The 14,823-nt window shown below is 46.3% G+C and overlaps 1 protein-coding gene across 10 annotated transcripts in view; it reads left to right on the top strand.

Annotated features, from left to right (window-relative positions):
- Positions 1-14,823, top strand: part of LOC125377407 (uncharacterized threonine-rich GPI-anchored glycoprotein PJ4664.02-like) — a 31,471-nt gene extending 16,648 nt beyond the window's left edge. Inside the window, exons 2-7 of one of the 10 annotated variants that reach the window (XR_007219561.1) lie at positions 5,675-5,999; positions 6,318-6,350; positions 6,906-7,012; positions 7,355-7,428; positions 7,951-13,719; positions 13,760-14,823. Coding sequence is in view for 9 of the 10 variants with exons in the window: in XM_048390517.1 (XP_048246474.1) it covers positions 5,675-5,999; positions 6,318-6,350; positions 6,906-7,012; positions 7,355-7,428; positions 7,951-13,066 (5,655 nt within the window). In the remaining variant the exon portion in view is untranslated. Of the gene's footprint in view, positions 1-5,674; positions 6,000-6,317; positions 6,351-6,905; positions 7,013-7,354; positions 7,429-7,950 lie in introns of those variants that run through there. The other 9 variants (XM_048390519.1, XM_048390520.1, XM_048390521.1 and 6 more) reach the window with 9 other exon arrangements.

The raw sequence follows: 14,823 nt of genomic DNA, 5'->3' as shown, positions 1-14,823 counted from the left end.
TTGACGATGTTGCGGCAGAAGGCTTTCATACAACCCCAACTCACAGAAGAAGAAAAGCGACCAAAAAAATTCCATAATCATAGGAAATCTCGTAGCGTCCATCGTACAATTCCGACTGTGTCACAGGCACGTGCTCGTGAACCACTATCAAAATGTGGTGACTCCAGGTGTTCGCGCAGGAAGAAGGAATGGTGACATGTACACTTGCAATTATGTTTTGCCTTCTACGCCTCCTAGAATCTGTTTCCGTAGATAATCGAGACTGATTATTCTCTAACGTGGACGTTTTCAAATATTTTTGTATATATTCAAAATGATTTTGCTAACATAACGCTGATGATGTTGTCTATATGATTGATTGTCCTCAGGGCTTTTATCTTAACCATCTTTCAAATATCACTCAAACAAACAACGTGAGATGGTTTATGCCTATTTTGTAGCCCAACACACCCCACTTGCTCGACAAGAACTGATATAATCTCAATGTATGAGTTTCCTGTTTACTGGCTAACTGGAACTGCAACATCCAACAAATATTTATGAGGCGTTGTTCGTGACGAGTTTATTTTTCCTGTTTTTTTTATAAAAGTAAACACCTTCGTGAAACCCCAATCTCGCAGTCCAACGTTAGTCCCCTACTACCAGTGTGATGGTGTCAGCAGCCTGTAAGGCTACAACCACGCCTTGACATTCCAACGCCTACAATTCCTATATTACACTTATTTGAGACAGATTGTCAGTCATGTGTAGTAGCTGGTGACAAACGACTCACATATATATAGACGCCGTCAGTCAAGACACTGTCCTTCTTGTACCTTACCTATGTTTGAATAAATCTTTTCGTGAACGAGGAACAACCTGTCCGAAAATACGCCGGATATATTTAGACATAGACATTAATAATACTGGCATTTATTACATGTTTATGACATACTGGCGTACCTGGCATTGACGACAGCCTGATGTATGGGTAAAGTTCTTTTAGCTACAGCCTACAGCCTAGGTCATATACCATCGGCTACTCTCCACAGTATGGGACATCGGACATATACTACAACCAACAACATAGGTCATATAACACTGTCTACTGGCTATAGTATGGGACATCTGACATAGATTACAACCAACAACATAGGGCATATAACACTACCTAATGGCTATAGTATGGGACATCGGACATAGATTACAACCAACAACATAGGACATATAACACTGCCTACTGACTACAGTATGGGACATCTGACATAGATTACAATCAACAACATAGGACATAGAACACTGCCTACTGGCTACAGTATGGGACATCGGATATAGATTACAACCAACAACATAACACATATAACACTGGATATTGGCTACAGTATGGGACATCGGACATAGACTACAATCAACAACACAGGACATATAACACTGGATGCAGTCTACACGACGCTATGGGACATCTGACCCAGACTACAGCCTACAACGTAGACCATATAACACTGCCTACTGGCTATAGTGTGGGACATGTGACTTAGACTACAGCCTACAGCGTTAGACATAGAATCACATATTACAGACTCCAATTGTGTATTCCAAATTCTCATGGCATGACTCATTCTAACATTATCTAGCTCATTCAAGGACTGTGTTTGTTTTTACGCAAATATCATGTCAAGTTTTTAAATGATCTATCTGTTGGCATGACTCATTCTAACAATATCTAGCTCACCTCAAGAACTCTGTGAGTTGTTACGCAAATACTATGTCAAAGTTTTAAAATGATCAAACCTCATCTTACATTGATTGATTTGATGTCGAAAGCTGATGAGCGTTAATGCTGTATAAAGTGTACGTTACTTGTAGATGTAGACACATGAACTTATACTGGAGACTAAGCAGTTGAAGCAGAATAACGCCTGATCTGCTTCAACAACCACTTCGACTTCACAGGCTTTTTAACGTTGGGAGTAGTACTAGCTATGATGGAGTAACAGGCATATGCCACAGACATACTTGTGTCCTTAATGCATGCTCTCGACCTAGAGGATGGCGGGAGGGGGGGAGGGTCCACGAGAATCCATGCCGTGTGACACCGGTCATGTGACAGGGAGCACCTGCCATACGTGACACCCCGATCACGATGACAGCCGTGACATGTTAGATAGAACAACAACTATTACGTAATGAACGATGATTGTGTTATATCTGTGGACGTGAAAAGTTGACAAGTGGTGATAGGTATATACATATATCCTCGTGAATTGTCTAGTACGACATACAAATGAAAAGTGTACACCCATATTTTGATGGTGGCTAAAACCTAAACAAGCAAGAAATGGTTATTTGATACGGATGTCCTTGTTGACCTCAGTCTGCAGTGTTTGGGCGAGTGTTCTCAACCTAGGCACGTTGTGATAACTTTTGTAATTTTGTGGTCAAATCCAATTTTCAAGTGTAATCTTCTTTTGGCATTGCTGTTCATGTATCAGTTGGCTGTTTACGTCATTGCGGTTGTTCCAAAACAATAGCTGGTGATTGAATGACATCACATTTCCGGCTCTTCACGATAATGATGGTAGTAGTAGTAGTAGTAGTTTTTTGTTGTTGTTTTGTTTGTTGTTTAACGGCGCATTCAGCAATATTCCAGCTATATGACGGCGGCCTGTAACATAATCGAGTCTGGACCAGACAATCCAGTGATTGATATCATGAGCATCGACCCACGCAATTGGGATCGATGGCATGTATCAACCAAGTCAGCGAGCCTGACCCCCCGATCCCGTTGGTCGCCTTTTACGACAGGCATAGTCGCCTTTTACGGCAAGTATGGGTTGCTTCAGACCTATTCTACCCCGGAATCTTCACGGGTCAGTAGTAGTAGTAGTAGTAGTAGTAGTAGTAGTAGTAGTAGTAGTAGTAGTAGTAGTAGTGCCAGCTTTGGCACAAACACAGCATCTTCAGCTACATAATGGGGTGGCTCGATCATTTAATTACCGTCTTCGCCATGCTTGTGTTTTTGACACAGAGGTCCGTCCCAGAATATGTAGAGGGCGTCATGGAAAATATGGGATACAAAATTCTTTGGAATAAGCCCGTATACAGCTTCAGACCTATCCAGGCCAACAAACCTGATCTTTTCCTTTTTTGATAAATCCAATGAAATAATTTATATCATTGAATTTTTTGTCCATTTTTAAACCAATGTGATTGACAAGATTCAACAAATTTGCGGATTCGCTTTCGAAATGTCACGCTTGCTTTGGGAGAGTACCCGGTGTGCTGCCAGGAAACCCTACACCCCTACTGACAATGGGGTAATGCAGAAGGCTGCAGTGTAGGGAAGTCTAGATCTTCACAGTGCTTCCTGTGAGAAGTTATATTCGCTCTCTGGGCTGCGTGTAGATGGGGCAAGGGCCCTGAGCTGATGATGACCCTAACCAGCTTGACTGTGCCAGGATCAATCAAATCCTCTTTGCTGCATTTTGTATTTTAATCTGTAAATAATAATAATAATAATCAAGAACATGGTCACCTACGAGCACCGACCTAAGTGTTAAATCTGTAGATATACCCTGTGGCTTATTTCACGGAGAACCATGTACATCGAGAGACGGAAGTACCACCAGATTGGTGAAAGCACGGGTCATGACATTGTCACATACATGTACATCTCACTGTGAGCTTCAGGGCCCAAGGCATATGCTACGCCGACATGTCAGTCGTCCCTCCATCACTCACGGGAGTTTAGTCATATATTTTCATTTACTGTCATTTCACTGACCTGCCTTTTTCCTACCTTTTAATTGAATCCCTACCAGAAATCCAACAATAAACTCAACCTTTTTTTACTCTCGTGCTATGTACACACACGTTTTGTTTGTTTGTTGTTTGACGCCGATATTATCAATATTGCAACTTTATGACGGCGATCTGTAAATAATCGAGACTGGTCCACAAATTCAGTGATATTGACATCATGAACATCGACCCACGCAATATGGAATTGATGACATGTTATCATCCAAGTCAACATTCCTCGCCAACATAATCATTCCGTCGCCCCTGACGACAAGCAGTAGGTTGCTAGGAATTAGTATTCTTACCAGGAATCCCCATGGGGTTGAGACAAAACCTAAGGGGAACTAGACTAGGGCTGTGCTGGCAAGTTGGATTCAAATGGTTTCATAATCTACTTGTTTACATTTTACTGTGGAGGTTAATCAACATTCTTCATTGTCGACGAATTCCAAAAAGAACAGTCCTGGACTCATGACAATGAGTGTTCTCCGTTTAACCTGCGTAACAGATTAACAAAGTCAACCTTTGTTGTGAAGCTATACTCTGTCAAAATTATATGTGTACAAAGAGCACGTTGTTCTCAAGATGTCATGAAAATGCCGATATGAACTATCTGATCCGTGACGACATGATAAGCAAGCACTACTTTCCCACGACACATGAATACCACCCTGCATTCCTTTCAATGAGACAAAGTCAGGACAAAATACAAATGATGTACACATGAAGTGCACGTGAACAACAGATGACCTACTAATTACGATATAAGATATATATTAATAATTCAAACAATGTTGGTTCTGTCTTCTTACCTGACGACGTACTTCCTGCTTGTCAGTAAGTAAAGATAAGACGTATGGATGAACAAGTTCTTTATATCAATAAGGCGCGACGTTTCGATGTTGGTTCTAACATCCTTATCATCTTATAAATCGCTCTCAAAGAAGTTCTTTCTTGTCGTTTATAATCCTTACAACCAAACACAAAATGGACTTCGTCATGATTCAATACAATCAAACAACACATCTTGTAAATTGGACAATTTTTTATTTCTTCGTGGGTCAAAAATAAAAAAATGATTATTTATTTCGCAGCACCATACCCATGATCGTAGTAAATATCTTAGATCGGCAACACTTGCCTCGCACATTGTCGTGAGAAAGCTGTTCAAACCCAAACGTCTCACGCCAACATGTATGCAACTCTCAAACTGACATCCGTTTATGAATTCCTGGTGGACAGGGTTGGACCAAACAACCGTGTCACCGCAGTTCGTTTTTTAATCCTGGTTCGTCTGAATATGTTGTTAAGGTTTATCAGCACTATATCCGTGCTCGTGTGTTTCACCAAAGTGGAAAACGTCTAAGACTTTGATTACTTCGCGCTTTCCTCACTGACGTGATATAATATAAATTATTTTCAAAGGAACATTAAACTCACTCACTCACTCACTCACTCACTCACTCATTCACTCATGCACCCACCCACCCACCCACCCACTCACTCACTCACTCACTCACTCACTCACTCACTCACCCACCCACTCACTCACTCACTCACTCACTCACTCACTCACTCACTCACTCACTCACTCACTCACTCACTCACTCACTCACTCACTCACTCATTCACTCATGCACCTACCCACCCACCCACTCACTCACTCACTCACTCACTCACTCTCTCACTCACTAAACATTAAACTCAGTCACTCACTCACTCACTTACTCACTCACTCACTCACTCACTCACTCACTCACTCACTCATTCACTCATGCACCCATCCACCCACCCACCCACCCACCCACCCACTCACTCACTCACTCACTCACTCACTCTCTCACTCACTCACTCACTCACTCACTCACTCACTCACTCACTCTATCAATTTTAGTGGCCGCATCTGACGAACCTGAACTCCAGCTCGGAGGACCTCAACACGAAGGAGGATAAGTACTTCAGCCATATGCTGGCCTACGACAATGGCGTGGACTACCAGGAACTACAGGGCGCGTACCGATTCTACTACACCCCGAGGGACGGCGACGTCGTCATGCCCGTGCCCACGTATCACGCCAAGGACGATGTTGTCAGCACCACCGACGCCTCCAGTGACGACACCGCCAAGAGGAGATCCAACCGGAAATTCTGCGTTTTCGTCATCCTCCTTTTTCTTCTCGTCAGCATCATCATCAGCTCCATCGTCGTGTCAGTCATACGTGAGTGTACCTGTGTCGTCAGTTTTAACGATGTTGTAATACATCCAAACTTTATTACGTTTCACATCAGCATCCGTTGTCAAGAACTGACTATCTCTCTATTCCAAAGTTGACACAATTTATGGATAACAACTTTTTTAATACTGTAAATGTTATGTTATGCATAAATTGTGTCATTTTGTCATCCGTCAACTTCTAAGTAATGCCTATCAAACAATATCACTCTATTGAAAGTTTAAGTGTCACTGATATATTTGCCAAATGGACGTTCGGTTAATTATTAATCAAATCTCTGACTGTGATGCCTGTATTTTTCAGTTACACAGAAGTCATCCGGTGCAGTTCCAATTGGTAAGTACAATAGTTGATTCGTATCTTGAAATTAAAATGAAGATATTTTAAGAAATATACATATTGCAGAACGAAAACTTTTCCCAACAAGAACAAAACCTTTTACAAACAGAATTAATAGCACCAGTGTGTTCCGAATCTACCACTTGGTACCGATAAGAGGTGCCTGTACACTCTGAATGAAGCCTCGCTACGTCAGCGCGCACCGTGCACACATGGATCTATCCATAGTCCGAGTACTGATATAACATCACAGTGTTGATGTTGCTGGGACCGTCAAGTGAGTAAGGAAATGTTCTTGCCATCACGGCAGCTTGTAATAACCTATTCCGGGCGAGATAACCAGTGGTTGATATTATGAGCAACGTCTCACGCCATCCCCTGGTCAGCCGATCATATTCACTTGCCTAACCGGGCCCCCACGACTGTAGATCCGTCGATCTGAAAGATATTACAATGTTTCGGTATATCGTAGTCGGAATTTTTGAAGTTTCCGCTTATACTGCGTGGCCCTGCGGTATTCCCACGTACTGACCCCTGATCTCCTACTTCCAGAGCGCGTGCAGACCAGTCTCCGAGTGACAAATAAGACATATACCCCTGAACTCGCCAACCCCGGAAGCTCTGAGTTCAAGGCGGCAGCCACCGAGTTCTGCAAACAGGTAACACGAATTGATTGAACCAAAAAGCAGTAAAATAAAATATGGGACGTTTCCAAATAATGTAAGAATATCAATTTCAATAGTACGTTATCATACATATTGTAAAGAGGCGACTAACGGGATCGGGTGGTCAGGCTCGCTGACTTGGTTGATGCGTGTCATCACATCCCAATTGAGTGGATCGATGGTCATGACTGTCTGGTCCAGACTCAATTATTGACATATCGCTATCATGTAGCTGGAATATTGCTGAGTGCGACGTTTAACAAACAAACACAACACAATTTATGCTTCATAATTCCTATAACCGTGTATCATAACAGCGGCGCGTTCCTCTTTCAGCTGAAGGAGACGTTACTCCTTGACGACTCCCCATTGAAGGGCAAGGACTTTAGCTGTAAAGTACTGGAGATAAGGTAATATCAACAGCCAATGTGACTGTGCAAATCTCAATTTATGACACTATCAGTTAATGAATTAAGTTCCAACGCCTCTTCGCATATTATAAAGGAAATACCATTCTCCAAGATAGATGGGAAGGGTATTGGGGTGGGGTGGGGGTGTGGGGTGTGGGGTGTGTGTGTGTGTGTGTGTGTGTGTGTGTGTGTGTGAGTGTGTGTGTGTGTGTGTGTGTGTGTGTGTCTAGGGGGGGGGGGGGGGGGAGCCACAGTGTTTTCATTCAGCATATCCAGTCTTCATATTTCTTTGTAAAATCCCGAGACATTATTATGTTTGTCAAGTCTTTTCTTGAACAAACTATTACTATTCAAAATTATCCCAGGCCAACACAAAATACCAGCATCTCATTACAAGTTAATTGTACACTTGACGCCTTTGCCTGATTAGAAATGCCAATCAAATAATTAGTCTTTTAATGTTGAGATGAAGCCTCCCATGACCCTGGCAAAACTTTGTTAATACTTTCCGATTCTTTTCAGAAATGGCAGTTTAATCTTTATCTACGAGCTGGTAGTGCCAAGGGGCGGAGCCAGCCTGGGATCTACGTTCAATGACCTCTTGGCGCAGTTCATCATTGCCCAATCAAAAGATGGAAAAGTCGGAACGTTGAACGTCGACCCCGACAGGGAGTGTGGGGTATTAACTACGTCGTCAAGCGACGTACAGACTGATGCAGAATGTCCTCCAATACCCAGTACCACATCATCGACTACATCAACGCCTCCATCATCAAACACAGTTCAGTCATCCCCAGCTGCAGTTTCAGCTTCGGTACAGGCGTCATCTACTTCGACAGAGCCTTCGTCATCAGTTGCTGGGCAGTCTGTAATACAATCTACTACGCCAGTAACGTCTTCGTCGTCAGCCGTGACACAATCTTCAACAGCAATTGCCCAGTCGACATCTGCCTCAGTCGAAGCCGCAACGTCGTCATTGCAGTCATCGTCGGCTGTGACACAATCTTCAACAGCAATTGCCCAGTCGACATCTGTCTCAGTCGAAGCCTCAGCAACGTCGTCATTGCAGTCATCGTCGGCCGTGACACAATCTTCAACACCTGTTACCCAGTCGACATCTGCCTCAGTGCAAGCCTCAGCAACGTCGCCCTTGCAGTCATCGTCGGCCGTGACACAATCTTCAACACCTGTTGCCCAGTCGACATCTGCCTCAGTGCAAGCCACCGCAACGTCGTCCTTGCAGTCGTCGTCGGCTGTGACACAATCTTCAACAACTGTTGCCCAGTCGACATCTGCCTCAGTGCAAGCCTCCGCAACGTCGTCATTGCAGTCATCGTCGGCCGTGACACAATCTTCAACACCTGTTGCCCAGTCGACATCTGCCTCAGTGCAAGCCTCCGCAACGTCGTCCTTGCAGTCATCGTCGGCTGTGACACAATCATCAACACCTGTTGCCCAGTCGACATCTACCTCAGTGCAAGCCTCCGCAACGTCGTCCTTGCAGTCATCGTCGGCTGTGACACAATCTTCAACAACTGTTGCTCAGTCGACATCTGCCTCAGTGCAAGCCTCCGCAACGTCGTCCTTGCAGTCATCGTCGGCCATGACACAATCTTCAACACCTGTTGCCCAGTCGACATCTGCCTCAGTGCAAGCCTCCGCAACGTCGTCATTGCAGTCATCGTCGGCCGTGACACAATCTTCAACACCTGTTGCCCAGACGGCATCTGCCTCAGTGCAAGCCTCAGCAACGTCGTCCTTGCAGTCATCGTCGGCTGTGACACAATCTTCAACATCTGTTGCCCAGTCGACATCTGCCTCAGTGCAAGCCTCTGCAACGTCGTCATTGCAGTCATCGTCGGCCGTGCCACAATCTTCAACACCTGTTGCCCAATCGACATCGACCTCAATCCAAGCCTCCGCAACGTCGTCATTGCAGTCATCGTCGGCTGTGACACAATCTTCAACACCTGTTGCCCAGTCGACATCTGCCTCAGTCCAAGCCTCTGCAACGTCGGCATTGCAGTCATCGTCGGCCGTGACTCTCTCTTCAACACCTGTTGCCCAGTCGACATCTGCCTCAGTGCAAACATCCGTAACGTTGGCATTGCAGTCATCGTCGGCCGTGACACAATCTTCAACACCTGTTGCCCAGTCGACATCTGCCTCAGTCGAAGCCTCAGCAACGTCGTCATTGCAGTCATCGTCGGCCGTGACACAATCTTCAACACCTGTTGCCCAATCGACATCTGCCTCACTCGAAGCCTCAGCAACGTCGTCATTGCAGTCATCGTCGGCCGTGACACAATCTTCAACACCTGTTGCCCAATCGACATCTGCCTCACTCGAAGCCTCTGCAACGTCGTCATTGCAGTCACCGTCAGCCGTGACACAATCTTCAACACCTGTTGCCCTGTCGACATCTGCCTCAGTCCAAGCCTCCGCAACGTCGTCCTTGCAGTCATCGTCGGCCGTGACACAATCTTTAACACCTGTTGCCCAGTCGACATCTGCCTCAATCCAAGCATCAGCAACGTCGTCCTTGCAGTCATCGTCGGCTGTGACACAATCTTCAACACCTGTTGCCCAGTCGACATCTGCCTCAGTCGAAGCCTCAGCAACGTCGTCATTGCAGTCATCGTCGGCCGTGACACAATCTTCAACACCTGTTGCCCAATCGACATCTGCCTCAGTGCAAGCCTCCGCAACGTCGTCCTTGCAGTCATCGTCGGCTGTGACACAATCTTCAACACCTGTTGCCCAGTCGACATCTGCCTCACTCGAAGCCTCTGCAACGTCGTCATTGCAGTCATCGTCGGCTGTGACACAATCTTCAACACCTGTTGCCCAATCGACATCTGTCACAGTGCAAGCCTCCGCAACGTCGTCCTTGCAGTCATTGTCGGCTGTGACACAATCTTCAACACCTGTTGCCCAGTCGACATCAGCCTCAGTGCAAACATCCGCAACGTCGGCATTGCAGTCATCGTCGGCCGTGACACAATCTTCAACACCTGTTGCCCAGTCGACATCTGCCTCACTCGAAGCCTCAGCAACGTCGTCATTGCAGTCGTCGTCAGCCGTGACACAATCTTCAACACCTGTTGCCCAATCGACATCTGCCTCAGTCGAAGCCTCAGCAACGTCGTCCTTGCAGTCGTCGTCAGCCGTGACACAATCTTCAACACCTGTTGCCCAGACGACATCTGTTTCAGTTCAAACCTCAGCAACGTCGTCATTGCAGTCATCGTCGGCCGTGTCACAATCTTCAACACCTGTTGCCCAGTCGACATCTGCCCCAGTCCAGGCCTCTGCAACGTCGTCATTGCAGTCGTCGTCAGCCATGACACAATCTTCAACACCTGTTGCCCAATCGACATCTGCCTCAGTCGAATCCTCCGCAACGTCGTCCTTGCAGTCGTCGTCGTCTGTGACACAATCTTCAACACCTGTTGCCCAGTCGACGTCGGCCTTAGTCCAGGCCTCAGCAACGTCGTCATTGCAGTCATCGTCGGCCGTGACACAATCTTCAACACCTGTTGCCCAGTCGACATCGGCTTCAGTGCAGTCCTCAGCAACGTCGTCATTGAAGTCATCGTCGGCCGTGACACAATCTTCAACACCTGTTGCCCTGTCGACATCTGCCTTAGGCCAAGCCTCCGCAACGTCGCCAATGCAGTCATCGTCGGCTGTGACACAATCTTCAACACCTGTTGCCCAATCGACATCTGCCTCAGTCGAAGCCTCCGAAACGTCGTCAATGCAGTCATCGTCGGCCGTGACACAATCTTCAACACCTGTTGCCCAATCGACATCTGCCTCAGTGCAAGCCTCAGCAACGTCGTCATTGCAGTCATCGTCGGCCGTGACACAATCTTCCACACCTGTTGCCCAGTCGACATCGGCCTCAGAGCAAGCCTCCGCAACGTCGTCATTGCAGTCATCGTCGGCCGTGACACAATCTTCAACACCTGTTGCCCAGTCGACATCTGCCTCAGTGCAAACATCCGCAACGTCGTCATTGCAGTCATCGTCGGCCGTGACACAATCTTCAACACCTGTTGCCCAGTCGACATCTGCCTCAGTGCAAACATCCGCAACGTCGGCATTGCAGTCATCGTCGGCTGTGACACAATCTTCAACACCTGTTGCCCAGTCAACATCTGCCGCAGACCAAGCCTCCGAAACGTCGTCCTTGCAGTCATCGTCGGCTGTGACACAATCTTCAACACCTGTTGCCCAGTCGACATCTGCCTCAGTCGAAGCCTCAGCAACGTCGTCATTGCAGTCATCGTCGGCCGTGACACAATCTTCAACACCTGTTGCCCAGTCGACATCTGCCTCAGTCCAAGCCTCAGCAACTTCGTCATTGCAGTCATCGTCGGCCGTGACACAATCTTCAACAGCTATTGCCCAGTCGACATCTGCCTCAATCCAAGCCTCAGCAACGTCGTCATTGCAATCATCGTCGGCCGTGACACAATCTTCCACACCTGTTACTCAGTCGACATCTGCCTCAGTAGAAGCCTTACCAACGTCGTCATTGCAAACATCGTCGGCCGTGACACAATCTTCAACACCTGTTGCCCAGTCGACATCTGCCTCAGTCGAAGCCTCAGCAACGTCGTCCTTGCAGTCATCGTCGGCTGTGACACAATCTTCAGCACCTGTTGCCCAGTCGACATCTGCCTCAGTCCAAGCCTCAGCAACGTCGTCATTGCAGTCATCGTCGGCTGTGACACAATCTTCGACAGCTATTGCCCAGTCGACATCTGCCTCAGTCGAAGCCTCAGCAACGTCGTCATTGCAATCATCTTCGGCCGTGACACAATCTTCCACACCTGTTACCCAGTCGACATCTGCCTCAGTAGAAGCCTCACCAACGTCGTCATTGCAAACAACGTCGGCCGTGACACAATCTTCAACACCTGTTGCCCAGTCGACATCTGCCTCAGTCGAAGCCTCTGCAACGTCGTCATTGCAGTCATCGACGGCCGTGACACAATCTTCAACACCTGTTGCCCAGTCGACATCTGCCTCAATCCAAGCCTCAGCAACGTCGTCCTTGCAGTCATCGTCGGCCCTGACACAATCTTCAACAGCTATTGCCCAGTCGACATCTGCCTCAGTCCAAGCCTCCGCAACGTCGTCATTGCAATCATCGTCGGCCGTGACACAATCTTCCACACCTGTTACCCAGTCGACATCTGCCTCAGTAGAAGCCTCAGCAACGTCGTCATTGCAGTCATCGTCGGCCGTGACACAATCTTCAACAGCTATTGCCCAGTCGACATCTGCCTCAGTCGAAGCCTCAGCAACGTCGGCCTTGCAGTCATTGTCGGCCGTGACACAATCTTCAACACCTGTTACCCAGTCGACATCTGCGTCAGTCGAAGCCTCATCAACGTCGTCATTGCAGTCATCGTCGGCCGTGGCACAATCTTCAACACTTTTTCAGTCGGCAACTCCTTCAGTACAATCATCCTCATCAGCATCACCCTCAATTCAATCAACGACCATCGTGGAAAATTCTTCAATATCAATATCCCAGTCGATATCTAGTACAACACAACCAACACCGCCGCCCACAATACAACCAACACCGTCGTCCACAATGCAAATGTCATCGACTCCATAAATAATCTAACTGTACTTGATCAATTTGCTACATTGCAGCCTTCATCTCGGGACTAATGCCGTACAGGTGATGCTAACACCAGCCAGCGCAGGACTATCATGGCGAGTCGGCTTCAACGCTGTTCCAGCTAAGTCATCATCTACATTACACGTTGTTTATTCATCATCGGACAAATCTGCCCACAACACATTGACCACAATGACGTCTCAAACTGCAAGGAACAAAAGGATTGCGTCTCAATCTGCTGGCAGTAGCATGTTACGAGCTTCTGTAGGACATTGCCTCTATCCCAAACTGCTTGTACCACAATGACTCACAGTAACTGTTCCACACGCTGCTTGTACCACGATGACGCACAGTGACTATTTCACAGGCTGCATGTACCACGATGACTCACAGTGACTATTTCACACGCTGCTTGTACCACGATGACGCACAGTGACTATTTCACACGCTGCTTGTACCACGATGACGCACAGTGACTATTTCACAGGCTGCTTGTACCACGATGACGCACAGTGACTATTTCACCCGCTGCTTGTACCACGATGACGCACAGTGACTATTTCACACGCTGCTTGTACCACAATGACGCACAGTGACTATTTCACAGGCTGCTTGTACCACGATGACGCACAGTGACTATTTCACAGGTTGCTTGTACCACGATGACGCACAGTGACTATTTCACAGGCTGCTTGTACCACAGTGAGTCACAGTGACTATTCTACAAACTGCTCGCAATACATTGACTTTGTTCCAAGTGGATAAACACATGGCAGGACAGGTTTCGTCTACCATCGTTAACACCTCTGCGATGTTTATAAGATCATCCACGACATCCCCATTAGCAGCAACGCCATCAACAACGGAGTTAATGAGATGACAGGGGGACAGAAAGTTCGACTTAATGAGAATGTGTGTGTACAGCCCAGTGTCATGCTCTACTGCTCATCACGGATCATACGACGAAATGAGTTCCGTGTGACTCCGTCCATTGTGCCCTGACATGACAAGGATGCAGTATATCAATGTGTGGAACAAGGAAGTGGAACTGAGGTTAACTGTTTCAATTTCTTTAAGTTGTGATGGCAGAACTCTCGTCTTGATGCTTCGTGATTCGGCATCATATCGACATTCACTAGGACTCCTGTCACAAGGAACACCTTGTGCTACGTGTATTGTAATCGCCATTTTTATACAGAGATCTACGATAGACGTATCGCTACGTTCAGGAGCCTATTTCATTATATGCATTGTACATTCATCAGTATTGGATACATAATATATCGTTGTCATACTTACAGTATTCTGTATATAACTCATATACCTTCACAATGTGTGAGATTTCTAGCTCATCTGATATCATCTGAAAGTTGAATCACTGGTGAGGGGCCTAAGATTCCGACAGTAATGTACTCAATGATGAATATCTACTTACACTTATTAGATAACAAATATAATAGAAGATGTTTATATTCTTCAACCCATGTTGGGATATTTCAGAAATAAATGGCATTTGAATTTGGCATTCTTGGCAATAGTAATGTACAGCGCCCAAAAGCCTGTCAAGCTACCACAAAGAGTTGTATCCCCAACACTGACTCGCCTGTTCGCTGGTTCGAACTTGGTTAGTGGTTTGTGTCCGTCTGTTTATTGTTGTTACATATTATAAATATGTAAATATGTATATTTCTAATCAAAGTTGCTACGTCACTTTATATACATTATATTAATAAACTTTATTATTATAACCA

This window comes from Haliotis rufescens, unplaced genomic scaffold, assembly GCF_023055435.1.
Source record: "Haliotis rufescens isolate VD_foot unplaced genomic scaffold, xgHalRufe1.0.p SCAF_9, whole genome shotgun sequence".
Taxonomy (NCBI): domain Eukaryota; kingdom Metazoa; phylum Mollusca; class Gastropoda; order Lepetellida; family Haliotidae; genus Haliotis; species Haliotis rufescens.
This window is presented reverse-complemented; position numbering and strand designations above follow the sequence as displayed.